Source organism: Orbicella faveolata, unplaced genomic scaffold (genome assembly GCF_042242905.1).
Source record: "Orbicella faveolata isolate gen_17 unplaced genomic scaffold, um_ofav_v1 contig_2, whole genome shotgun sequence".
NCBI classification, from domain to species: Eukaryota; Metazoa; Cnidaria; class Anthozoa; order Scleractinia; family Merulinidae; genus Orbicella; species Orbicella faveolata.
The window spans coordinates 10,728,336-10,754,136 of record NW_028301547.1 but is presented as its reverse complement, the minus strand read 5'-3'; the positions used below and the strand labels follow the sequence as shown (position 1 = coordinate 10,754,136).

The following is a 25,801-nucleotide window of genomic DNA, read 5'->3' as shown; positions in this document are numbered from 1 at the left end:
TTTTTTTTTTTCTTTCGCCGTATTCGTACACTCCCCCTGATTACAGAGCACTGGATAGTGAAGATAAAACGATATTTTAAGTCGGAACATAATTGCTTAAAATCCATCTGATAAGAAGCTGGTCCGTTAGTTCTGTTTACCTTAGATGGCTGAGAAGCTGAACTTTGAGGACGTCTGTGTTACAAATCCAGCTTAGTGGTCAGATCGCGATCGGAGGAACTGAAAACGCCCGGATTAATTTTGATTCCAGATTGCCCTCGTAAGCGCAAGTGTTAAATCGGCTCCGACTGTCTGTTTATCATCGTAAAGTTGTCAACGGAGATTATTCAACGGACAGTCTAGTCTTATTTTACAGACAGTTGTTTTTTTTAATAGGTTCAGTTTTTTTAGGCGTTTTTGCGAAAACAAAGAAAACGGTCAGCTTGGCACAGTGGCGAGGGTGCTACGCCCCCAGTTCAATTTTCCCTCGCCACCATTAACTGGATTTCTGTTTTCTAACGTCACAAACCAAGCTTTGTTAATAGATAACTAGCAGCCAGCTTTCTGTTGCTTTGGAACTCCAAGCTTGTTACGTTTGTTTGACAAAGGCCCCAAAAGCTTACGCAAAAACCATGTCACGAGACAACGCTGTCTTGCGTATACCTTTGTATTAAAATCTTCTGCTGAATAAACTATCAACTTTCTTTTTTTTGTTGTTACTATCAGGCTTTTTATCTGTTTAGCTGACAGGGGCACTAAGACGAGTGCAATATTGTGCACTCGTCAAAGCTTGTATTCACAATGTCATCTGTCGGCTTTACTGCCTTTAGGCAACATTAAACTACTCTCCATAGTTAAGAGGGAATGGTTATGAAACCTGGCAAAGTTCTTTGTTGTATGTTTGTGTTGAATCTTTTGGGAGTCAACATTGCACAAAACCTGGGAAAATACAAAATGTGGTTACGTGTGCTCATACAACTAACCAAAAGAAGCATTGCCATTACGTAATTGATTCCTTAGTCAATGAGCATAAAACAAAAGATGTGCAGGGTCAAGGACCTTCCAACATAAATCTTAGCCTGTTTGTTTACTTCTTTGATGTTTACCTGGCTTCTTAGCCATTCCCTCTATTAACAATGTTCTCTCGCATTGGAAGCTGGAAGTGAAAATTCACGAATCCTGTTTGTTGTGCGATTGTCTGAACCATCTTTTTTTTACACCTGGAATGTTGAACGCCTATGTCATGCATACGTCACGTCGCGCATCCCTTTACCTCCTTCGAAGAAAGGCAAGAACATGACTGCTCTAAAGTTCGATCTCAAATTTTAATTACCACTTCTGTACTGACAATGTAAAGCACTTAGAAGAGTATTTTAATGCACATTTATTTACACTGATACCGCACACGGAAACATACATATTTACATGTACGATGTTGCGACGTGCAGAAATCTGACACTGAAGTTATCCACGTCCATAAGTTAAAAAAACTTCCTCATTCTGCAGTCAGTTTTAAATAACCAATCACCTCTCGACGAGTGATTGTGCTCACACTACATCACGTGCAAACTCAAACTCGGATTGCCGCTGACTCCTAGAAATAAAGTCGCACACATCTCTCTTTAAGTCAGTCCTGTAAAGGTCTGAGTTTCCGTTTCTGAAGGGCAGCGGCTGCTGTTCCAGGTCTTTGTCCCAATAACACTGGGTCAGGAAGTTTACGGGAGGGTCTGGTGCCATCTTTTGTAGAAGTCTCTCTGCAAACAAACAGAAGTATCTGAGACAGGACAAGCGTTTTGATTGGCTAATTCTACAGTCTGTTCTCCCCCAGGCTTAACCTGTTTTTCCTCTCTTTTGAGCGAGAGATGCAACATATGTACTCTCGTTTTCTTGATCGGTTCTGTAAAAATTTTCCGTCGATTTACGGCGAAACATTTTGCAGGAGAAAGCTCGTTCACTGTCATCATGATCAGGTTGCGGATTAAAAGGTGATCAGCAAAAGTTGACAGCAAATGTTAACAGTAAACCTCACCTGAAAATTTATAAGACTGAACTGATCAAAATTTACCCTAATCTTGAACTGGCTTAACCACGCCTCGAGCAATCTGTCCAGACCTCGAACTCGATTATAAAACGAATATATTGCTTCAGTAATTTGTTAAATAACTTTCTTTCTTGTAGCATTATAATTACTGTTTCTTAAGAAGACTAAGAATAATAATCATATTTCGTCACACATTTGTGGAGTTGCGAGGTGCTATAAACAGCACTTTGTTTAACTCGTTTCATTTTCCTCCAATGTAATGTTTGAAGGCCATTTAACTTTTAGATTGAAATCCTTTATGGTCCATAAAAGTTACCTACCCATGTATCATGTTATTGACTACAAAATTTCCTGTCATTGATCTAAAAAAAAAAGGATACCTCAACTTTCCATAAATTTATAAATGCAGTACTCAGATGCCGGTTTTAAATATGTTAAGGTTAGTCGATCAAGTTTTCCAAAACTGAACTGAGTGTTAGCTAATTCATGTTCTCTTATACCTCGTCCGCCGGTTGATTCGTACAGGTGCAGACGAAGAGCGTGGTTCTGAGTCTTCTTCGATCACTAAAGGCGGAGAGCGTCTGGTGTCCAAAGAAGGAGTCGATGTATTCTTGTCCGCTTCGAAACTCTCGTCTCCGTGAAGGGTTCGGAGTCTTAATTGATTCACACTTGTCTCACCGGAAAGCTGCCGGTATCTAAGAGGCAGATGTAACGGATTAGCGGCGTCTTGTTCATGTCACCGAAAAAGTCGAAGAGAGGGTCCGCCCTCAGCCTAATCCCCAGGCTGAGGGCGGGAGATAACTGACATTTCAGGCTAGAAGGGAGTGACACCCTCAAAGGGTATGGATTTTGAATCGTTTCAGTTTGGGAAAGGGATATATGTGGACTTTTCTTTTTAGTGTAAAAAAAATTACAATTTTCCCTAAAAACCAAAAATTTGGTGCCATTCCCAGGGGACTACGACATGCCTTACTTCTCTCACTTGAAAAGATGGTACATCAATTTTCAAACGAAACTCAAAGAGAGGTAAACAAAAGCAAACATAAACTAGCCGTTAAATTGCTACACTTTACAACTATCCCCAATCCCTGTCTTCCCAACGACATGAATAATAACTGAACGGCATGATCTCCTGTCTGCGGAGCTAAACAAATACAACAACAACAACAACAACAACAAAAACCGAACAAAAATTAGCGACTCAAACCTTCGCATCCTGAAGTCTGCAGCAGTATTGGGTCTGTTAATTTCCTTTCCCACGAGGGGAGGAGTAGGGAGAGAGCGGCGTACAGCAGAAGGGCTAACAGGGCGACGAGTGGCTTTCCTGGGAGGGGACGGAGAGTAGGTAGGTGTTGTGGGTGCTTCTTGTTCCGTGGTAGATGTAACCTCGCTGGAATTAACAAAAAATACTATTCTTAGTAAACTTAGTCTCTTGGAGCGTAGTTTCAACAGATTGCAGATGCCTCAATTTGCTCATAGCATGCCACCGCTCATAGATTATTGAGGTACGAGTGAAATATTGTGGAACGAGTGAGCCCTGGCGAAACGGGCTCGCAAGTAGCCGTAAGTAGCCGCTAGTTGAACTTGCGTAGTGACTTGCGTTGGATGGTCAAACGGAATCGTAAGTACACTTAAGTCGCAATAAAACCCATTTCAAGGCCGGTATAGATATCCTGTATTTCATTGGCTAATAGATTGCTATAATAACGAGTGGACGTCACTCAACTTGCGTTGACCTGGGTTGGGTGGCCAAACGGTGAACAACTTGCGTCGACTTGCGTGCACATTTGATCTCGACCAAAGTGAGCGCCAGTCATCGCAAGTCAAACGGGGTCGCAAGTGGATCCAAGTTTTCAACTTGCGTCTGCTTGCGAGTTCGTTTGGCCAGGACTCAGTTACTGACTGCGAGTATGCAAGTAAGCCCCTCGATGGAGACACGCTATGAGAATTAACAGTCTTGCCCAAGAACGCAATGATCTGTCAATTCGACTTGTCGATCCAAGGCCAACAAAAAAACAACCGCGAAGCCATCGCCCCTCAGATCCCAGAAAGTTTCATTTTAAACACAAGTATGTCATCAGATTTTGACCTCAGTTACAAGTTTCTCATTCTTCTGGTTAGAGTGCGCGCAAATTAAGCGTTCTCCACGTGTAAAAGAACCGCAAGCATAAGTTAACTTCATGTCACGTCAACATACTGCCACTCACCCATGAGATACAATACATTTGTCCTCCCTGTTGGTGGCTAGTGTGATTTTTTCGTCGTTTAACATCCTAAAATATACAAGAAATTGAGAGTTTAACACTTCTGAAGCAAAAACGTTTCAATAAAGTACACAAATGCTATCTGCATTCCTTTCGGATTTGCGCTACTGATAAAAATAAAAATTTCAAGATAGGAGCTGTTGTGGTGCGTGCGGTCAGATTAGGGTGTGATTCGGTTGGATGGGTCACTTGATTGCTTAACAACAGAAAAAGGTACACTGGAAAGGGCGTCTTATTGTGTTCTGCTTCAGACACTGAACAACTGATTGAGCGCGTGGTGTTATAGACCGTTACTAAGGAACATGAAGTTTGCCGAGGGTGACAAGCTGACGAATGAATAACAATCAGAATGAATATCACTTATCAATTATCATAATCGTTTCTGAATGAACTATAATCCGCGGAAACTCTACCGACAGCTACTTTCGCCTCGGAAACAAGAGAACGCAAGCCCGAGGGAAGTTTATGTATTTCCGTAGTACAAGTTGAAGTCATTACGGTATTTGATGATCCCTTTTAATCAATAAGGACCGAAACATGGAGGAATTTAGGATGAGATACTTAGTTCAAAGAAGGAAACGATCTCTTTGTTGATCATGTCGTGGGGTTCGCATTTGGAGAATGTCCCCTCTACTTTAGTGCTCTCCAAAAGTCACAAGATGTCTTAGAAGTATTTTAATCTCACAGTCACCATTTAATCACATCAAGTACAATTCTCGAACTGTCCGTAATTCTACTCGATCCTATTCTTGTATTAGCTATCTTAGTTTGGTCACACAGGAATTTCCGGTAATTGTTAATTCTTATCTACTAGCTCAGTTTACATCAATGTGAAATCGCCATGCCCTATTTGTCACGCAACATGCTAACAAGACGTTTCCGACACACACTCCCCTCATATGGTTCGCTATCGAAGCATATGTCATAATTCTGTTTCAATCACGCGATTTGAGTCTTGAACTATTAAATCACATATGAGCGGTAACAAAACGATAATCAGTCCTCGATCAACGTCACTTCCTATTGACGATTTCAAAATTCACAGTTCAGGCTGTGTACTGATTCCCTCAAACAAAACAATGATATATTCTACTGCTAATAGATCAGTTTTCACGAACTGATTTACCGTTCGTATTTCACATTGTTCAACATCCGCAACTTGTTTGATTTCTGTTCATAGTTCACATTGTTCAGCATCCGCAAGTTGTTTCATTCGTACCCTTGCTGCTGATGCTGCATCTCTTTTAGGGCGGAAATCCTGAGCCTGTGGGTTTAAGCGCGGGTCTGCCACTGGAGTGTTGAGATCACACTCGAGTTCCAATGGGTACAAATGTTGTACTGGTCGTTCCAGCATGTTTTTCGCGGTTTTGAGTTGAACCGCGCGTATGACGCCGTCGCTGCCCGGGTACACTTCATTCACTATGGCCAGCGGCCATGTTCCACGATTCTTGCTGTCGGTTTTCACTATGACGACGTCTCCTTTCTTAGGTTGGAACTTGGTCACTGCGTGCGTCAGGTTGTGTCTTTCTCTTAGTGCTGTAAGGTATTCTCTCTGCCAGCGACTCCACATCTTGTCCTTGCAGGTTCGCAGATACTTAGCACGCCTCCGGATGTCTCGATCTGTTATCCTCCAGGTCTCCTCTTCTGGTAACTGGTTTGTTCGCTGGTACAAGAAGGTTGCGGGCGTTAAGATTGGTAACTCGACGTCGTCTTCCACATAGCTTAATGGGCGACGATTAATCTGCGTTTCAACGTCGAGTAGCACTTCACTGAGCTCAGACCAGGTTAGAGTAGCTCCACTAATAGCTTTGAACATGGAAGATTTCACGACTCCAATTAATCTCTCAAACTGACCCCCCCACCAAGGGGCGCGGCTCAAGTTGAATTTCCATGAGATCTCGTGTTGTTCTAGAAGACCCTGGAGACGCTCATCCTTTCGTAACTCCCGTAGCCATTTCTCAGTTTTGATGAAGGTACCGCCATTATCTGAGTAGATGACCCGTGGTCGTCCACGACGAGCGATGCAACGCTTGAGACATGTGATAAAGTTGTCCGTCTCCAGGCTGGCCATTAACTCTAAGTGTATAGCCCTTGAAAGGCTGCAAGTGAAGATAGCCAGGTAGGCGTTTCCTTGACTTTTCTTTCCCTGTTTGTACTTCACTGGCCCAGCGAAATCTGTACCGATGACTTCGAATGCAGCGCCAACTGTGGTCCGATCTTCCGGTAACTGACCAGGTATTGGGTTTCTTGCTGGAGTTGCATTGAATCTCTTGCAACCATAGCACTTACTTCGGACCGATTTGACCAAGCTACGAAGCTTCGGTACCCAGTATCTCTCTCTCACTGCTGCCATTGTCAGAGCGACTCCCCCATGCAGCGTCGCGCAATGAACTTGTTGGACCAGTTTTCCTGTAAAACTTGCACTGTTCGGTAGGTATATCGGCGTTTGCCCTTGTATACGGCCGTGGCAGGTCATCACTCCCTCTTCATTGGGTTTCAGGTTGAGTTGCCCGCTAATTTGAGGGTAGTCCGTGGTTTCTCTGTCTCGCCGTTGGACTCGCTTAATCCATCAATCACGTACGTCTTCTATTTCTTCTGTGAGTAGGGGCCCAAGTTTCTTCTCTTTATGCTTGCAGTTATGGATGAATCTCTTGATCCATGCGCCGACTCTTAAAGTTCGGCGCAAGCTGTTGCGTTCGAGGAGTTCGTGGAACTCGTCTGGCTCTGGTTTGGTTTGCGCTAGGTTGAGCACTTCCCTAATGACTTTGACTTCCATTTCTGATGCTGGTGACGATCGAGTGACTGGGTTGATTGGCCACTTGGACTTGTCCTGGAGCCACGCCGGTCCCTGTTGCCAAAGTGCTGATTGAACTGGAGCACCTCTGCTCGCTAGGTCTGCAGGGTTTTCATCCGTAGGAACGTACCTCCACTCGATCTCCTTGTGTAATTGTATCTTGGCAACTCGATGCGCGACAAACTGTTTGTACTGGCCATTTCCCTTGATCCAATGAAGTGCGACGGTGCTGTCTAACCATCCAAACACCTTTGGGGAGGGCACGTTATCTAGGGCGTTCCGCACGTTTATCAGTAGATTGGTAGCCATGTGCGCTGCAATCAATTCTAGGCGTGGAATAGTCAGTCCCTGTTTAGCAAGTCGACTCTTGGCGACCACTAATCGTTGAGTGTTGCCTGATGGTTGGCGTACAACTGCATAGACTGCCGCTCCTACTCCTCGTTCTGATGCGTCCCCGAAAGAGTGTAGTTCCACTTCTTGTACTGCTTCTTGATATCGTGCTACTGATCGCGGTACTTGCTGTTCACGAGGTAATTGCTCCTCCCATTTTTTCCAGCGCCGTAGGAGTTCTCCGTTGATCTTCGCATCCCATTGTACTTTGGTTTCACACAACTCACGATAAATCTGCTTTGCAGTGAGCGTCAATGGTGCAATCAGGCCTAAGGGATCATAAATCTTAGCCATCTTTCCCAGGATTCCTCGCTTGGTTGGCTGGGTTTCTTCTTTGGGTATCACTACCGCTAAGGTGTCATGCTGTTTGTCCCACTTGAGTCCCAACATCTTAGATTCACTTGGTTTAACATTTAGTTGTTGTTTGGCAAATGACTGCTCTTCAGGGGGGGACAATCAGGTTTGGATCTTCCTCTAGCTGTTTGACGTTGGAATGCCACTTGTGGAGTTGGAACGTTGCGTCGCTGAATATCTGAACGGCTTTCTCTTTACGCTGCTGGGCCTGGCTTGTATTTCGTCCACCGGTGAGTAGATCATCGACATACAAGCTGCGTCGAAGCTCTGCCACTATCTCTGGTTCTCGTTCTTCCCAAGCATCTAAATGAGCTTCGATTACGCCACCGAGTAGAAAGGGCGATGGGGCTAGACCGAACAGCGCACGAGTGAAACGTAGTATCTCTAACTTCCCGTGTTCACTTTTCCTCCAATGGAATCTTAATGCATCACGTTCACACTCCCGGATTCGTATTTGCAAGAAGGCTTTCTGGATGTCTGCAGTTACAGCTATGGGGTATGCTCTCTGTCTCACTAGTATGTCCCAAAGCTTGTTTTGCAATGGAGGGCCAGGATAAAGACACTCGTTCAGCGACGGTGACTCTGGCGTTGCTCTTGCAGAAGCATCATAGACTATGCGCATCTTGGTCGTTTCAGCCGTTTCTCTAACCACTGCTTTGTGTGGGATGTAGAATTCTTTCCCCACGATTTCTTCTGGTGCAACTTCAACTACTTTGTTCTGGAGTTGCTCTCGTATAATGGCATCGTACTCATCGGTGAGGTTAAGGCGCTGCAGTTTTCTGGTCAGACTTGACAGGCGTCGTATACTTCCTTGTTCGTTTGTTGGTAGGTCTGGATGATTGCCTCGCCATGGTAGTCCGGTTTCATACCATCCTTCCGGTGAGCGTTGTAGTTGTTCCTTAAATTCTGCGTGCACTATGCTCTGGTCATGTTCTGGTGTGTCTGCAAGCCCTAGTATGTCAAGCCTGCACAGGTCCTCGTAGTCGCTCTGTGATGTTTGCGTCAGCAGCATCGTGTTGTGGTCAAATTCTGATCCAGGACTCATGATAAACCATCCCAGTTTAGTTTTCTCCGCCACCGGTTCCCCATCCTGTCCAATTTGAGGCTTTGTCTCAGTTTTTACGCGCGCATATTCCCCGCTTCCTAGTACGACATGTATGGGAAGTTGGTCCTTCTTGTCACGGTCTGTGATTTTGACTCCGTGCAAATGCGGGTACTTGTTTATCAATTGTCCGTAGTTTGGGTTGTCAATCGACAACAGCTCTGCTTTGTTCACTCTCGTCAGTTTTACAGACATCTGATAATTCCCGTCTAAGGATTCTACGACGGTGTCGTACACTTCTAGTTTGGTTACTTTTGAGCTGATTAGCATATCCACACGTTTTGTTTTCGTTTCACTTGGCTTTTTCTTTAGGAGACCCAACAGCTTCGCAGATGCATATGAGCTCCCCGCGCCGGTATCTATCAACGCGCGACAAGCAATACCATCGACCTTTACTGTTAAGACTGGCATGATTCCATCATTGTTCTCACTGGCTGTCATCAACGTCTGCTTCCCGCTGTCTGTTTGTTCACGATCACATATCGAAGAGTGATGGCGTTTGTGACAAAGTAAACATGTTTTCTTGCTGAAACACTCTGCGGCGCGGTGATTCGGTGTTGCACAATTAAAACATAACTTCTTTTTCGCGAGAAACTGCTTTCGTTCGTCCACGGTTGAGATCTTCTGGCATTCCGACGATCTGTGCGTCACATCACTACAATAAACGCATTTGTTTGGCTTACCATCGCCACCACGTGCTTGGAAGAGCTTATTTGAGCGGTCACGTTTGGAATTAAGTTGCTCCGATGTTTCTCGTTCTTCAACCGGGTTTCTTTTTGTCCAAAGTCTTACTGCCTCTGACAACTGAACGAAATTCCATTTTTCCCATTCCGGATCCATTCGTACTAGGTCTCCCCGAATTGCTGGCAGTTTATCCAGTGTCATTGGTACGTTTCCATTAACTTCACTGAGTTTATTCATTGTTTCCAGCGCTTGGACACAGTACGTCAATGTTTCGCTAAACTCGCTTATCCTCCTAGGGTTGGCGCTTGTGATGACAGGGAGAGCCATTATTTCTTTGACGTACGCCTTTGTTACTTCGGATTCCTTCCCATAATTGCTTAGTAATATCGACTTGGCTCTATTATAACCCTCAGCTGTAAACGGCAAGGCTTCCACAGCGGCTTTAACCTTTGGACCCAGTAGCCCATATAAATAGGTAAATTTATTGATAGGTGCTATTTCGGCCTTGTCGATCGTCTCCGTGAACTGACCCCAGAACCTCGGCCAATCCAAGTAAGAGCCTTCGAACCTTTTAATCTCGATCTTTGGTAGCTTCGCTTGTGTTTGTTTAGGTGACCCGCCTCCCTCGTGGCTCTCTTTCGTAGTGAGATTGGTCTGAAGTTTCATCTTTTCTTCATGCAGTTTCATCTCGAATTTGAGTTGATCTTCACGCGCGGTCGTCTCTTCTTGGCGTCTTCTGTCTTCGAGCCATTTGCGAAGCTTCTCAACCTCTTCGTCAGCTTTCAGCAACTGAAGGTCAATCGCGGCATTCCACGTGCCTATGTCACCAAGATCTTCCTTTGCTTCTATCTTTAAGGCTTCCAACGCACGCTTTAACTCGTCCGCTTCAGATATTGTAGACCTTAATGCTCCCGTATGTCTCTCGATAGCATCTACAGATCCCGAATCTAGCACTTGTTCCGTTCTCTTAGCATGGATTTCTAGTTGCGTAAGTTTCGTTTGCAGTTTTCCCTTTGCGTTCTCCATCTCCGTCGGAAGCGTAGGTTTAAATAGAATTTAGGACTAAATTATACTCACAACCATGTAGATAGCGGTCCCGTCGGAGGTGCCACGTTTGGAGAATGTCCCCTCTACTTTAGTGCTCTCCAAAAGTCACAAGATGTCTTAGAAGTATTTTAATCTCACAGTCACCATTTAATCACATCAAGTACAATTCTCGAACTGTCCGTAATTCTACTCGATCCTATTCTTGTATTAGCTATCTTAGTTTGGTCACACAGGAATTTCCGGTAATTGTTAATTCTTATCTACTAGCTCAGTTTACATCAATGTGAAATCGCCATGCCCTATTTGTCACGCAACATGCTAACAAGACGTTTCCGACACGCAAAGCCTTCGACCATCTTAACACGAACAGTTGACTGGCATGAATTCCTAGTCACAAGTCTTATGGCAACTCACCTTTTTGCCACCCACACCTCCCCACCCCAAAACAATCGTGAACGTCGTTTCTTTTTTTCTGAGAGGGAGGGGAGGTTGGGTTCGAAACATTGACTGCTGACTGTAGAAACCAATCCCTTGTCGGTAGCCCAGGCTACCGCGGTTATGTTCGAATAGTTAACTTTCGCGGGTTGTATAAATTTGACAAAGGTTCGTTCCCGTTTGAACATGCAACGTTCGTTCATGCTGTTTCTCGCCATATCTTAATCGGCAGGTAAATATCGCTTTTCATCGTGTCTGCCTTGTATTTCCAATGTTGTATGTCGCCATTTCCGGCCTTCATGTAACATATTTGTACTGTTTTGTTCTAGAAACCACTGGCACTGATATGCAGGTAACGGTTCACGTCGTCGATAAATATACTTCTTTACGTCAAACAATTACTGCCGGTTCGTTTGACACAGACTCTCCTTGGGTGGTATTTTGTTCGATGTCTGGAGGATTTTTGACGAGCATTGTCTAAAAACGCTGAGGCACGAAGAAATATATTTTCACCGACATAATTCTAGATCTACTTTGTTTGGTTGAAAACAGTGACACACTAATCTTGCTCCTGACCTGTTTATGCAGCTTTCACGATAAATGATGGGTGTACGAAGGGAGGGGATAGAGGGGACGGTTCCACATTGATATAGCTCTCTCGTGACCACCCTGGTTGTTTCGTTTTCGTGATTTATCTCGTGAAAGTCAGTGTGAAAAGGACAAGTGTTATCAAACAGTTGACGCTAGCTGAGCTCTATGCGCTGGCTTGACACGATCAGGCCAAACGTCTAAGTAAAACAAGAACAAGAAAAAAATATAAATAAAGACGACACCAGATGTTGTTAGATAGGTTTTTTATCACGACTCACTGAGATCACATTTGGAATATTTGGCACTGTTTTCCACTTCATGGGTGCTTTGTTCAACAAATAAAACTCTTGAACACATTCGCTAGTCTCGTACATCAAGATGTACCAAAATGAACTCGAAAAGAAGGAACGAAGATAACTCATATTTGTTTACATTTCACCCGGAGGGGGTACAAATAGAATGATTTCCTCAGGGCGTTAACCTCTGTCTGCGAATGTTCATTTTTCGAAATTATCGTCTTTGTTAAAGATGTGTTACTTTAAATAAAAAAAATTATAAAAAAGAGAAATTATCGTCTACTAATAAAACAAACAATTAGATCGCGACTTTGCCAGAAGTTAATGGCCTGATTAGACTGGTTGGCTATTTCTGAAATTATTAAGGTCTCTGATTCCTGTCCTTGATCTGTCGATACAGTAGTTAGAGATGAAGTAATACGAGCCACATTTTCGTTGCAACTTGTCGTGCAACAGTGTTGCATAGCGCGTACGGGTTAACAAGCGTTTTAATATTGCTCGTATTACCACTGGTTTTGCAAGTTAACTTCACACAACACGTTACCCCAACTTGAGAAATTGAGGTAATACGTGCAACAGTGCTTTCCAACTTGCAATGCAATATTGTTGCACGACAAGTTGCAACGAAAATGTTTGAAGGAATTTGTTTGAGATGTTCGTAACCTCTACTGAAATTTCAAAGGCATTTTGAAATTGACCGAATACTGACCATGCTTAATAGTCACCTCATGGAAGCTGAACAAGACTAGTTGGTCCAACGTTCCTTTTATATCACTGCAATTGACCACTAAATCCTCTCTCAGTTTTCTATTATTTTTTCCTTAAATCAGTCAAATGAAGCTATCCATACTTTTATTTATTTAACTTCGCCTAACTAAAATACTAACTTATATACAACAAAATTCATTAGGGAGGGAGGCCACTACAACGTAGCCAATTACAATGGATCCCAGGGTACTGATAAGAATTAAACTTAAGCTACCCATATATAAACAAGAAGAATCAAAAGGAAACAAAACAAAACGTCAAATTACTAGAAACAGCACAACGGCGGGCACAGAAGAGACCTCGCTATGTTGCACCTGGGACAGATTATTCTACAGGTTCTTATGTCGTCAGTCGTACAGATCTAGAACCCTACTGTAATTTTTACAGTAACTGTCTAATTTCTCGCGCGCTAATTGGCTCATTTTTATCATCAATAAGAGTACAGACGGATAAAATTTTAATTTATGCAAGCTTTTAAGTTCAACTTTCAGCTGTCAAACTGTCAACGTTTTAACCAATGAGATTTTATGGATTTTTTTAAGTAGCCAATCAAAGAGCGAGAAAAGCTATTGACAATGTTCGCGTCATTTTGAATAAAATTAACTTATCTTTGTTTACGGCAAGTTTACGCGTCTTTTCCCCTCATTTATTCCCGGCATTTGACCAGTTTGGGGTCTTGTTATTGTAAAAAACAAATTGAAGTAGTGAACGTTTAACTGAGGCTAGAGAGATGTGACTTGTGCGTAACTCAGTGAGCAGAACATTCCATGTGCGGCACGCGCGTATGAAAAATGAGCGTTGATAAGTAACAGTTCTAGTTCGCTTAGGAAAATAAATAATAGCATCCTGTGGATTTTCGGCTTACTCTCAAGTAGTGCTATTGGGATAATAGTTAGGGTTGCTGTAAAGATTAAAACATACCAAAACAGGATGACGGGGACGAGAGACAATATAGGCGTCATTCCTAAGGTAACCCCTCTCAAGTTGTTTTTAGATCAGAATAGGTTCCGAAATCCCAAGAGGGTCTAGAAACATTCAAATGCAACCGAAACTGAATAAAAACTGATAAATTAGAGAAGGCAAGAGAGTGTCACATTGTGAAGAATCACAAACGTTTCGGGCATACCACTTCTATAGAGTGACAACCGTTAAATCATGATAATTTTGAAGTTTTAAAAGTAAGTTCTTCTGATTTCCCTTAGGCCTAGAAAAAGTCGATCTGGAGACGCGAATTTTACTCAGGTGGACTTCACACGCATTTTCATCCCTCAAGAAAACATCCATGCAACGCGAGTGGTAACATCATCCGTTGGAAATCTGGCGGAGCGGGTGCCATATCTTAAGATTACCTCAGTTGAGAATACCACCTCGCTCCCGGACTCTCTCATCTTCCCGCCCTTTCGGAGCGAGAGAAGGGGGAGAAGATGAGAGAAGCTGGGAATAAGGTTGTTGAGAATAACTCCCATAAAGTGTGGGATTAACTCTCTAACTCTTCAACCTCCCTTGCAAAGGCGAAAGTTATAAAGTATTTTGTGTCAACCTTAGTGAACATGTAAAAGTGGGAAAGAGGAGAAATCAATTCAAAAGTCCTTGAATAAACAGTGGTTTAAAGGTGACGGAAAAGGTGAAGACTTACTTGGAATACTCGTCTCTCCAAGCTTTGAGTTCTTCAAGTATGTCATTTTTGCTCGCTGATGGCTCTGTGTCTTCCTCGAAACTCTTCTCAGGTGTGTAAAGCCGAGGACTCTCTAGAAAAGCTACCACGGGGATCCTGGGTGTTTTCATATCCTAAATCAAGTAAAATGCACTGTTAGAAGGTTACCAGTGGTACAGCTAGTGGCACCTTAATGCAGTCTGAAAAACGCTGTGTTTGAAAAAAACGCCACTGAAGGATTTGAAGTGTTTGTGCATAAGCACACACGAATACTCTGAAAATTGACAGGTTTAATTGCTCACTCTAACCCAATAGTCAAATGCAGCTTAGAGTGCACGTGAGTGCTCGAACTATTTTGACATTGACCAAGAATCGGAAATTTTTGGTAGGCTTCTACAAAGACTTGCCCCGAATGTAACTCTAAGGATAAAATTTTTCCTTCTCTGTGTAAAAGGTTTGAGCATTGCACGACCACCAAATAAGGACTGGCCAAGATACTATACGCAGTAGCGAGCAGACTTACGTTTGCCTTGTGCGTGTGAAGCAAACGTAGGTCTGCTCCAGGCTACATATTAGATGGTTCCATAGCATTTTTGTTGTGGGAGCCGAGAGATAAGTTAGTTTAACGCCAGAAATAGAGATGTTTCCTCAAAACCAAAAAATACGGAAAATGTTCCCCAAACGTATGGAATAGGAAGCTTATGAATCTAATTAAATACAGAAATTGCTGTACGAGACGAACACGAAAACGCCAACATCGCGCAAACCGTAAACTGTAATAAATAAACTGTAAACTGTTGTTCTCATTGTAATCCACATCCATCCTGGCCAGCGTTAGCTATCGTCACTTGTCATTTCTCGAGACAAGTGACTTGTCTACAAAATCGAGCCAATATAATTGGCTTTCGCCTTTGCAATTCCAGTTGCTTCTAAACCTCCTAAAATACAACAACATGAGTGATCATGTCAAATCTCGCTGATAAAGGACCCCACAAAATCATCAGGGAAAGGCAGAAAACTGAATTAGTGCCACGACTATGGTTAGTATTGACAAAGTCCTTTTTGTCGGGTGCAACAGACAGATGTTTACAGTGACTTTCACGGCAACAAGAGCTTGGTTATGGAATACATTTGTAAAGGCATTTTTCGATTTATTATTACCCAGTCAAAGAATAAGATAAATTATGTTCTTGCAAGTACTGTAAATGTTGTTGTTCCGACATGGCACAAAAGTTGGCTTTCTAGCCTGTGTATAAATGTTCTCAGCACTAAAAATGGTGCCAAATCGCTTAGAACTTTCCTCGTTACTTATAAATGGAAATAAACCCGGCATAACAAAGCAGGAATTGCGTTACAATGCACACACCTTTCGTCTTGACTTTAGTGCTCGTGATATATTCCCGCAAATAACCTGACTGGAACCTGTCGGAAAGAAGAGTTAGAAATAGCAATTTACATTAGGGTAACTCAACGCATCTCTGTTGGTAAACATAAGCCTCTGTCGTCGCTAAGTTCAGAAGAAAAAAAAAGTCGGAAGAATTCTCTCAAGACACCTTCCTCTCAAAAAGCACTTAATTTATTCTCCAAACCTGCATTCTTGACATTCTACTGATATATCAAGGAGATGTTAGATGTAGATCAGAATCAGACGCACCGCTTACCGTGAGTGAGATCACTGCTATCATCCTGGTGAAAAACTCCAATTGCTTCTAAGCCTCCTAAAATACAACAACATGAGTGATTATGTCAAATCTCTCTGATAAAGGACCCCACAAAATCATCAGGGAAAGGCAGAAAACTGAATTAGTGCCACGACTATGGTTAGTATTGACAAAGTCCTTTTTGTCGGGTGCAACAGACAGATGTTTACAGTGACTTCCACGGCAACAAGAGCTTGGTTATGGAATACATTTGTAAAGGCATTTTTCGATTTACTATTACCCAGTCAAAGAATAACATAAATTATGTTCCTGCAAGCACTGTAAACGTTGTTGTTCCGACATGGCACAATCAGCTGCTTAACTTGATAATGTGCATTAAGAGACAATGCCTGGGCTCCTAGACTGGTGTTGCAGATCAGAATTCACTATACCGATGGGCACTGGCTCCCTTGATTGTAGGTGTATAGACTCTTAACAAGAGGGCTAGTAATAAGTAAAACAGATAAATGATACTGAAAAGACCAACAAATGTCAGTATGGGAGTCATCTATCTCACAAAATTAATGGAAAAATCCTTGACTCAAAAATCCTTCCAAATTGCCCCAACACAAACAAGTCTCCAGAAGTGCTAACAACAAGGTGACCACGAGGAAGGATTCTACTGCACACTACCACTCACCTCCCGCAGAGCCGGGCCGTGGCCCCATGGCACTGGCTGGTCTCTGCCGTGAGGCTGACATTGGACGTGGCCTTGTAGACATGGCACTTGAGGGCCTGTCTTGTCTTGATGTATCAGCAGCTGAACCTGGTCTTACCATATCAACTAAAATAGTAAAATAACAATAAAATTATAGTTGAAACCAGATGATGGTGATCAGAAGTCCCAAGATCAAAATCTCAGTTCTCCAAATTGATTTCATTCATTATTTATGATATCCCTTAGTATGATAACTTGGTGGTACATAAAGTTGACGTTTATTCTTTGCCCTTATTACTTGTTTTCTTGACTGTATATCAATTGACATTATGAGACATAAGGTCTCAGTCAATCGAGATCTGGAATCAAAGTGCTAATGAGGTTATGTAACTCGACCAATAAGGAATTATTGCAAGATAAATAGCTAAAATGACTGGTAGGACATGTCCACACACTGAGACTAAGAGATCCCAAAACCCAGTTTTGTTTCTGCCTTTCCACTTCCTCCACTGCCAATAAAGCATTTTCAATAATCATGACGGCAAATCCCTTGAAAAATAATGTCATTTTTTCTCTAAAGGCTTTTGATTGCCTTCTCTTTGTCATCATTACTTACTCTAAATCAATGTCAATGACTTCATATATTAAAACACATGCATTTTTTTGGCCTGATAGTTTCAAAACAAAACATTAATCAAACAACTGGCCACAGTAATGCACATCAAGACTTGAAAACAAAGATTATAATGACATACATGAACTTTCCTCCTCTTCATCAATGTTAATTGCCTTGATTCCTTCACTGACCAGCTGCCAGTCTGCCTTGAGATGCTCTGGAACCTTGTTAGGCCTGTGCGATGCTGGAGGCTGCCGCAACACAGGTTTCCCATCAACTTTTTCTACCAAGAAAGGCTCATCATCCAGTATTTTGACATTGGGAACAACTTTGTGAATTGCACTACGATAATCATAACTTCTTATTTCCTGGAAAATGGATTGCACTATTTTTTAAAAAGTGAACTGCTCTTCCAGAATTCTTGAGAGCCATTATGATAGGCTTGAACAATACTGATGCTAAAACCATCAAACTGTCCAAACATGTTTGATCTAACATAATCCAAGACTAAGGTAGGTAAAGTCTACATATAAGCCAATGGCCAATCAGGCTGGAGCTGTTTCCCTAGCATGAAGCCACTATGAGAACAGTGTATTTCTACTCCCCCTTTGGATGGGATGCTAGTCCATTGCAGGGTTACCTCCTGCATTAAATTAGCCTGTACCCATTTATACACCTGGATTGAGACAGGTAATTTAAGAGTAAAGTTTTTTACTCAAGAACACAACACAATGTCCCCATCCAGGGCTCAAACCTAGACTGCTGGCTCTGGAGTCGGGTGCACTAACCAGGAGGCCTCCTCAAAGACAATTGGATGAAACCATTGGAATGAACTGTTTGATCACCCTCTTGTGACATGCTGGACAAAAATTTGATTCATGCCACAATTTCTTCCCACGAATCTCCAGTTGGTCCCAGATCTTCCAACAACTGAAAAACTGTCTCATAGAACAGTCCAACAATTTGAAGCATGTTGCATTCACAACTTGTACTCTTACAGTGCACAACGAGGTCCAATAATGTTTGAAAATGTGTATGTAGATCTAAATATTGAGACTTTTTACCATGGCTTTACACACAGCTGGATAAATAGTTGCTGATTGCCACATACTTTTGAACTTACCTCCTGCGATGAGAGTGCATTTGGAGCGGTGCAGATTGGATTGCCTTCTAAAGTCAAGATCTTCAATGACGAACACAGGCACAAAAACTCCACCTGAGTGATGTCACTCACATTGTTGCTGATGATAAAATGATCAGTCATGTTTCCTCACGTGCAATGGGTAACATTAACCAATATTAACCTTAAATGTAGGCATTCATAGGCAGGCAACACAATTGGAACTGAACTTCTTTTTAAAAGAAAAACTTCCCTCTGGATGGTCAAATCATGCAGGCATGGTTGTCTGCATTGCTGGTCAATTTGCCTGGTACCTGGCCCTTAATGAAACCCCTGCTGTTAAGGCAACCTTTTTGGACGTCGAGATATTCACTCATTTAAAAAGGACTCAAATTGCTAGTCACTACTCACCCCTCTAAGTCAAGAATCTCCAGTTGGTCCAGCATGCTGACAGGGCTGACATCTTCTATGTGATTAAATGCCAAGTACAACTCCTATAACAGAATGTCAGTAATAATTATTGATTAGCTTACCTTGAGGAATATTATATTTTGCAGACCTGCTTGCCTGTTAAAACCTATTCTGGGTGACAAATGATAATATCTGAGACTCGCCAAGAGGGCAAGAGCCTTCAATGAAAATCTGAGACTGCAAATATACCAATGACATGTTGACTCAAGAGACAGAAGGAGTTGTGCAATACTACTTATTGTAAAATAAGTGACTCCCTGCAAAGGATTCCGAGATTTCAAGATCAGATCAAAAGTTTGTAAGATCCACAATCTTCTAGTAAACTTGTACAATTTTTTAAGTATATGTATCATTCCCTAAATCAAACAAAAAATAAATAAAAATAATTAAAAATTTACTTAGAGGTTTGATGATTGATTAACCTTATGGAAAACAGTCATTTGAAGTCGTCATATTACTGAACATATCTTCAGTAGCTAAAGAACACTTCCATGATTCACTTAATTCACTGCAAGTACCTTTAAAGAGGACACTGAACTAATGCCATCTAAATCACTCAGTCCAGCTCTTGATAGCCAAAGGGTCTTTAGATTAGTCAAAGAGGTTCCAAGGTCTCTAAACAAACAAAACAAGACAGCACAATATCAACAAGTGGGTAAGTTTGTCGGTAAGTATTGGTCAGGTAAGTTGTTTCCACTGATACCTTTCAGTGTGACGGTACCAGTTTGTGGCCGCTTCTTGGGGTGGTTCCTGCTTCCAGGGTTGCCATGGATACCTCCCTTCAGCTTATGGCTTTTTGCTCCCTGCTAACCCTTTAGGCACCAGTTCCCAAGCTCATCTATTTGTGATGAGTTTAATATTAATAAAATTACCATTACAATAATTGGTGGGTTTTGCTTATCGTTTGTACCTCTGGACTCACCTTACAGTAGCTATTATACTGTTAGACAATTTAAGCTCAGTCAAGTTAGGCAGCAGAGCACCTAAAGATAGCAAAAGGAAAATACTCAGTAAAAGAACAAACATACATGTAATTTTGGTGGCTTTGACAGATGCCATCAAGTGTGCATTTGCCTGTTTTTTCTTGTCTCGTCTTGACCTAAGCTTCAGCTAGGAATGGTTGATCAGGCTTTTCAGTGATTTTTTTGTCAAATCATTTATTTTCAACAACCAGGAGAAAGAAATAACTCTTTGTATTTCACCAAAAGTGAATTCTGTAGAGCTGTTTGAAGTGTGAATGCATTGGACACAACTCAAACATGATGTATCAATGAGAAGAGTTTTCAAAGCTTTCTGAAAATGTCCATAATTGAAGTTTCAGGTGATTCTACAGGAGCAAGTTTGCCTATTCTGATTGAAATTACATGTAAGAAATGTGTGACTTGACCTGAATAATTTTAACTGCCAAAGGGGTGTGTGGAAAAAAGCCCTAAGTGACTTTTGATCTCATGTCAAATTCTTGTATCAGATGTCACTTACAGTGTTGGGTCTTTTTACATCCACCCTGTCAATAATAATTATCGTAACTGAAGGTACTTTTATAAACAGAAGCCCTGAACATTACACATGCCAAAAAGCAAAACAAGTATTAAATTTGTTAATTACTATTAATCAACCATGCCTAACCAACAACAATTTCTTTAATCTAGCACTCCAATCTTATCAAAAAAATTTATTTGCAACAAACTGGAACTGAAACATTACCTTGTTTTCCATGGGGTGAGAGATCATTGTGAACTTGACATAACTAATGAGCATTACTGAACAACTTCTTTATACTAACCAAAATTTCCAAGACTATTTTCTCTTGTATCAACTTTCATTTCAAGGTATTCAACTTCATCAAGATTCTTAAAGCCAGTTAGGGATCTCTGCAATTACAAAAAAAACAAAACAAAACAAAAAAAACACACACACAAAAATGATAAATCTTTTGGTTCTGACAAGTTAAGAGATGTTCGCATGGCTCTATTGTCATAAAGATATATATACAAATATCTTTACTTTACAATTTTCAAGCCTGTCAATCCAAGCCAGTTTCAATCCATTGTCTTTAAAATTGAGTGCAATAATGTAAATGCTTGTATGATCTTTTAGCTAAAAAGGGCTGCGCTGACTTTTCATTGGGTGTGTGTTTTGTAAATCAAAACTTGCCAAAACCTACCAGTTTTGATGGCGACAGGAATTCTTCCAATAACTGGTCTGCCTCTTCATCTTGTGCTATTGGTTCAGGGTTGGCAGTACTGTCATCAAACTCCCGTATCCTTACAGAAGAGAATTCTCTCGGGACCTGAGGCACATGCTCAATTTGTTCCAGGGTAAGTGTTGTGTCTTCCATACCTACACTAAAAACAAAACAAAACATTAACGGCTACTGGACTTGGTTTGTGTTGTCCTCTTATAGTGAAACTAATGATAAATAAATGTAATATGGTGAAACTTATTACATCTAAATTATATCATTACATCATCAGTGATGCTTATTTTATCAATATAATTATGATGCCATTCTTTGTAGCTTTGACTGTTAGTTACCAGGCTGTTTTTCTTGAGGGGTTTCTGGCCCCTTCCAGACAAAGAGAAAAATTTACAACCTTTTTTAAGACAAAAGTTCCAAAAAAAGGTGACCTGCTCCAGAAAATAAGCAAAAAATAGGTATTGTTAAACAAAAAAAACTCATTGGCCTGCTTGCACAAGAAGGGTGAATGTGTTGTTCCAGACAATATCTATACCCCTCCCACAGAGGGGTTTTTGATTTCAACCCCTCCATCCTTCTGGAAATTTCAGTTTTGGTTCATACTGATACATACACTGTACATGTAACTCTACACATTTTGGCTTTTGAGACCCCTCCCCTTCCCCTTAGAGTTTGCAAAAACCCTCCTAGGGTTTTCTGGAACTACACAATATCACAAAGAGTGCACTACCAACCGATGTCGCAAAGTCAAGTTGAAACCACAACAGAAAATTTAGTTTTGATTTCCATTACTGGTCTAAGGAAAGATGAAAATTCTATATCATTTCCCTAAAAGATAATGACCAGATTGATGTATCATGACTAAGTTTAAAAGCACAAGCATGCTCAGGTGTGATTTGACCTCTTCCTCTTTAATCATCTTTTGCCAATAAAATGCCATATAATAAACAAATTTTTTTTAACCTCAAGAAAATCTCAAATATTTTTGGTCTTTTTGTTTTGACCTTGCTATCACTTGGTCAATACAACAAGATCTCAGTTTGAGATTTTCCCATAAAGACCTCACTCTCATTCCCAGGAATGAGGGAGTACTCCATTATATACGTATGCGCAGTACCAAAGGGTATGGTTTTTGAGCTGTTTTGGTCAGAAATAGGGTATTGATTTAAGGGTCAGGTCTTATAAATAGGGTATCAAATTTTTGGTTGGATCATAACTAGGGTAGGAAAAATTGCAGATTTTAGTCTTGAAATTAATAAGGTAAGGGTTCTGAGAAACAGCTGCACATCCCCACCCAATTTTTCCAGGAGTATACCCTCACAGGCTCTCAGTTAATATAAATAAGTAGTTATTATTGAACAGATTATTTTAATAACATAATTTGGTAATTTTCATGTATAAATTATATATAGCTCTCTACAGTATAATTTAATAATTTATGGTTCATGTCACTATTTCACTCTCTCTGCCTTGCACTGGGTCTTGAGTTGTTTTGAAGTCCTCCTGTGGCTTTCTAGTTTTGTGCCATAAAATATACTTAAAGTGCACCTAACCCCCAAAATTTTTTTCGCTAAAATGAATCTAGACTTTATTTGAAGCATTTGGGCGAAGAAATTTTTGAATTTGGTTGATTCCTCGATTTTCTATGCCCTTTCAAAGTCACGCTTGAAGTGTTTCACGACCGTGTTTTGGGGAGTCTGGGGCGGCGGTACCTGATGACGTCTACCCAGGAACCAGTCAAGCCTCAGTCAACTCTCTGTATTTGCTCGAGAAAATAGAACACAAAACTGATCGTTCCGATGTATTTTGGCACTAAAACGTCCAAGTTTTGTCTCAGAATCATTTCTTTTTCATCACTGGAGTCAGAGTTAAGTTTCGATTCGGAAGACTCCGAAATAAACTTCGATCGAGCACGTTCGACAACTGTGAACTCACTGCTTAGAGCTTTGAGAGCAATTTACAATATTTCAAGCGACGAAGGGAAAGACTTCTTTGCGGACGAGCTGCTTGTATATTAGGAATGGAAAGCTAGATACGAAGTAAAGGAGCAGGCAAACGAAAAGTAGGAAAGAAAACTTGAGGACTGCTTTGGATGGTAATTTCGTCAACTAAACATAAGATTCCCACGCGTGTTTATAGCCCGTTTGCATTTGTCCTTAACGAGAATGTATTTCGTCAAGGTGTGATTGTTCTGTTAAATCCAGTTTGTGCTTTACTTTCAGTTGAATGCTTCATGTTTATAAGAGCGACGTACGTGTTGCAGTTTTGGAGACTTGATGACCTCCAAACATTGGCTTCGATCGATTGAAAATCGTATTGTTTGGACCTGTATTTTTGAAGCGGTCATATTTTTGACACTATTGCACAGAATCTTTGTTGCACTGCTGATTTCCAAACCTTCGAAAAACTCTGTGAGTCTAAAAATTTTGTTATCATGTAATTCTAAAGGATTAATCTTCGACTTTCATCTAAATCGAAAGAGAAATAAGTGTTGGTTAGCGGCGTACAGTTGCGATCTATTTACATATCAGTATAACGCTTCTTTATCATGATCAGATCACACAACTTTGCCGGTTATGTTATAAATACTGCGGGATTGGAAGATATAGGTTGTCAATAGTATTTGTACAAATTGCTGGTTAGCTCTAAGCAGAAAATTTATGAAAATAGCGTTCGAAAGTCTGTGGAACAAATTCTACTGAGAGTTCTTCAGTGGTTCTCACAGATTCAGTTTGCTTGTTTCGGTTTGACAAAATCAACCATAGTTTACGTCTTTATTGCAGCATTAGCCGATCATCGCTAGTTAATTGTACAGCATATCTTTCTTTAAATCTGGAATATTGCTGCAACAGCTGATAGCACCTCTGGAAGGCGTGTCAGCGCACTTTTCGAATGTGTATTGCACCATCCCGAAGGAAATGAGAGGACGTGAGATATCCAACCTTCCTGGGTAGACGTCACAAGAGCCGCTGGACCCATTCTCCTCAAACTCGGTCGTGAAACAAAATGGCGGTGTTTTGGAGCTATTTTCGAGATTTCGCCGGGGCACAGAAAATCGAGGATTTAACGGAATCCAAAACTTTTTTCGCAGAACTATTTCAAATAACAAGTAGATTCGTTTTAGTGAAAAAAAATTTTGGGGCTTAGGTGCACTTTAACTAAATTATCACAATGGAAGTCACTCAGAACTGAAATATACTGTAGATATTAAGCTAAAGTGAGGTTAAGTAGCATTACTTCAAATAAAATGCCGCAATTAAGCTACTAAGAAAATAAAGCATTTAGAAACCCGTCCGTAAATTCAGGAACACCGCGGTTTAGATTTTGATAAACTGCAAAAATACAGCAGCGTTAACTTACAAATATCAAGAATGCTAGAGACTGGAGTTATTCATTAAAGTACAAATATTAAGCTTATTGAGCTTAAAGCTCAATTGCATCCCAAACATTTCACTGGAAATCGACAAATGCTGAATATATGTCGGTTGTAAGTTAAAACATACTTCGCCTTCCTCTCCATTAAATGCAAAAATTATGCCAAGTAAACGAAAACGGATACAGTGGCAACTCTAGAACACAAATCACAATGTTGTTGTTGTTTTTTCTGCTTTCCGCGCACGACCTTTCAGCGTGTATCGGTTGCCATCGTTTACAAGTTGTCAACTTACCTTTTTCCTGGATACGCCAACTTGTTCTCCATACAAGCCATCGAAAGAGATTTCCTCAGATATTTTTTATCCTAGCAAGACTTAATGAGCTTCTAAATCTAGAGCTCATATAGCCTGGCTCGTAAAATTTAGACATAAATTAGTTTTCTCCTGTCTCCTTGGTCGCCCAAGCCCGCCATTTTGTCTATGGAGTAGTGCATTATGGGATTTGTGTTGCTGACAAATTAGAGTAAGGGGAGGGGAGGGAGGAGGATGGCGCTTTCCACCTACCGAAAATTTCGAAATTCGGTGAGAAATTTCCTAAATTTGCGAAGTTGTCCTCTTTTGCGGAAATTCCGTAAAATGCTGTTCCATTTCAACCACCTACCAATGAAAACCGAATTATTAGTTACGGAGTGGAGCCTTCTGAAATCCAAAAATTATATAAATGGCCGTTTTCCATTACGAAAAATACAAAGTTAATAATGTTTCAATTCAAGATAAATCACAATATCATCTACACTAAAGACAAACTTAAAAAAGCCAACATAATAGCTGATGATTTATACTATCTATGTAAAGGTGAACAGCATACAATCTAGCATATGTTTTTAAAGTGCCCCCATGTAGCTTTATTTTGGAACGAATTTTTTGACTGGTGGTCGCAAGTCACTAGTGAAAACATTCAGTTACCAGACCGTCAACAATTTTATACGGACCTACAAACCCACCCAAGCACCATCAACCCCTAAGCTTGGCTTTGTTGGTGGCAAAATACTTCATTTATAAATGTAACCTAAATGAACAATCTTACTCTTCTTGCTGTTTAAGATACAACTTCGAGAAAACATAATGACTGAAAGGTACATTGCAATTAAAAACAAAATTGCCAAGCTCTTTAATGAGAAATGGAAATGCCTTATATTAAAAGATTTTGTTCCAGAAGTTTTGCCACCACCAACGACTCGCTAGGACAAATTAATTAACTTACTT

At 41.0% G+C, this 25,801-nt stretch overlaps 2 protein-coding genes and 1 pseudogene across 4 annotated transcripts; all 3 read right to left on the bottom strand.

Moving 5' to 3' along the window:
* Positions 1–1,290: 1,290 nt before the first annotated feature.
* On the bottom strand, positions 1,291–25,024 carry LOC110043902 (leucine-rich repeat-containing protein 56-like). 3 transcript variants are annotated; one of them, XM_089289545.1, is made up of 17 exons: positions 24,830–25,024; positions 21,129–21,309; positions 20,748–20,835; positions 19,887–19,947; positions 19,483–19,579; positions 18,905–18,987; positions 18,497–18,614; positions 17,513–17,741; positions 16,740–16,883; positions 16,061–16,117; positions 15,766–15,821; positions 14,382–14,533; positions 4,228–4,293; positions 3,228–3,410; positions 2,521–2,715; positions 2,341–2,382; positions 1,291–1,733 (listed from the first exon to the last, which is right to left on the bottom strand). In XM_089289545.1, exons 1-17 carry the CDS (start codon positions 24,868–24,870, stop codon positions 1,607–1,609), a joined length of 1,920 nt encoding a protein of 639 aa, XP_089145671.1. In that variant the 5' UTR covers positions 24,871–25,024; the 3' UTR covers positions 1,291–1,606. The 3 variants fall into 3 exon arrangements, with proteins under 3 accessions (XP_089145671.1, XP_089145672.1, XP_020605069.2); XM_089289546.1 differs by having other exon boundaries at positions 21,129–21,304; XM_020749410.2 differs by lacking the exon at positions 2,341–2,382.
* Positions 4,945–6,760, bottom strand: LOC149111936 (uncharacterized). Its single transcript, XM_089289547.1, has one exon. It carries the CDS (start codon positions 6,758–6,760, stop codon positions 5,459–5,461), a length of 1,302 nt encoding a protein of 433 aa, XP_089145673.1. The 3' UTR covers positions 4,945–5,458.
* On the bottom strand, positions 6,853–11,022 carry LOC149111935 (uncharacterized; annotated as a pseudogene).
* Positions 25,025–25,801: the final 777 nt, after the last annotated feature.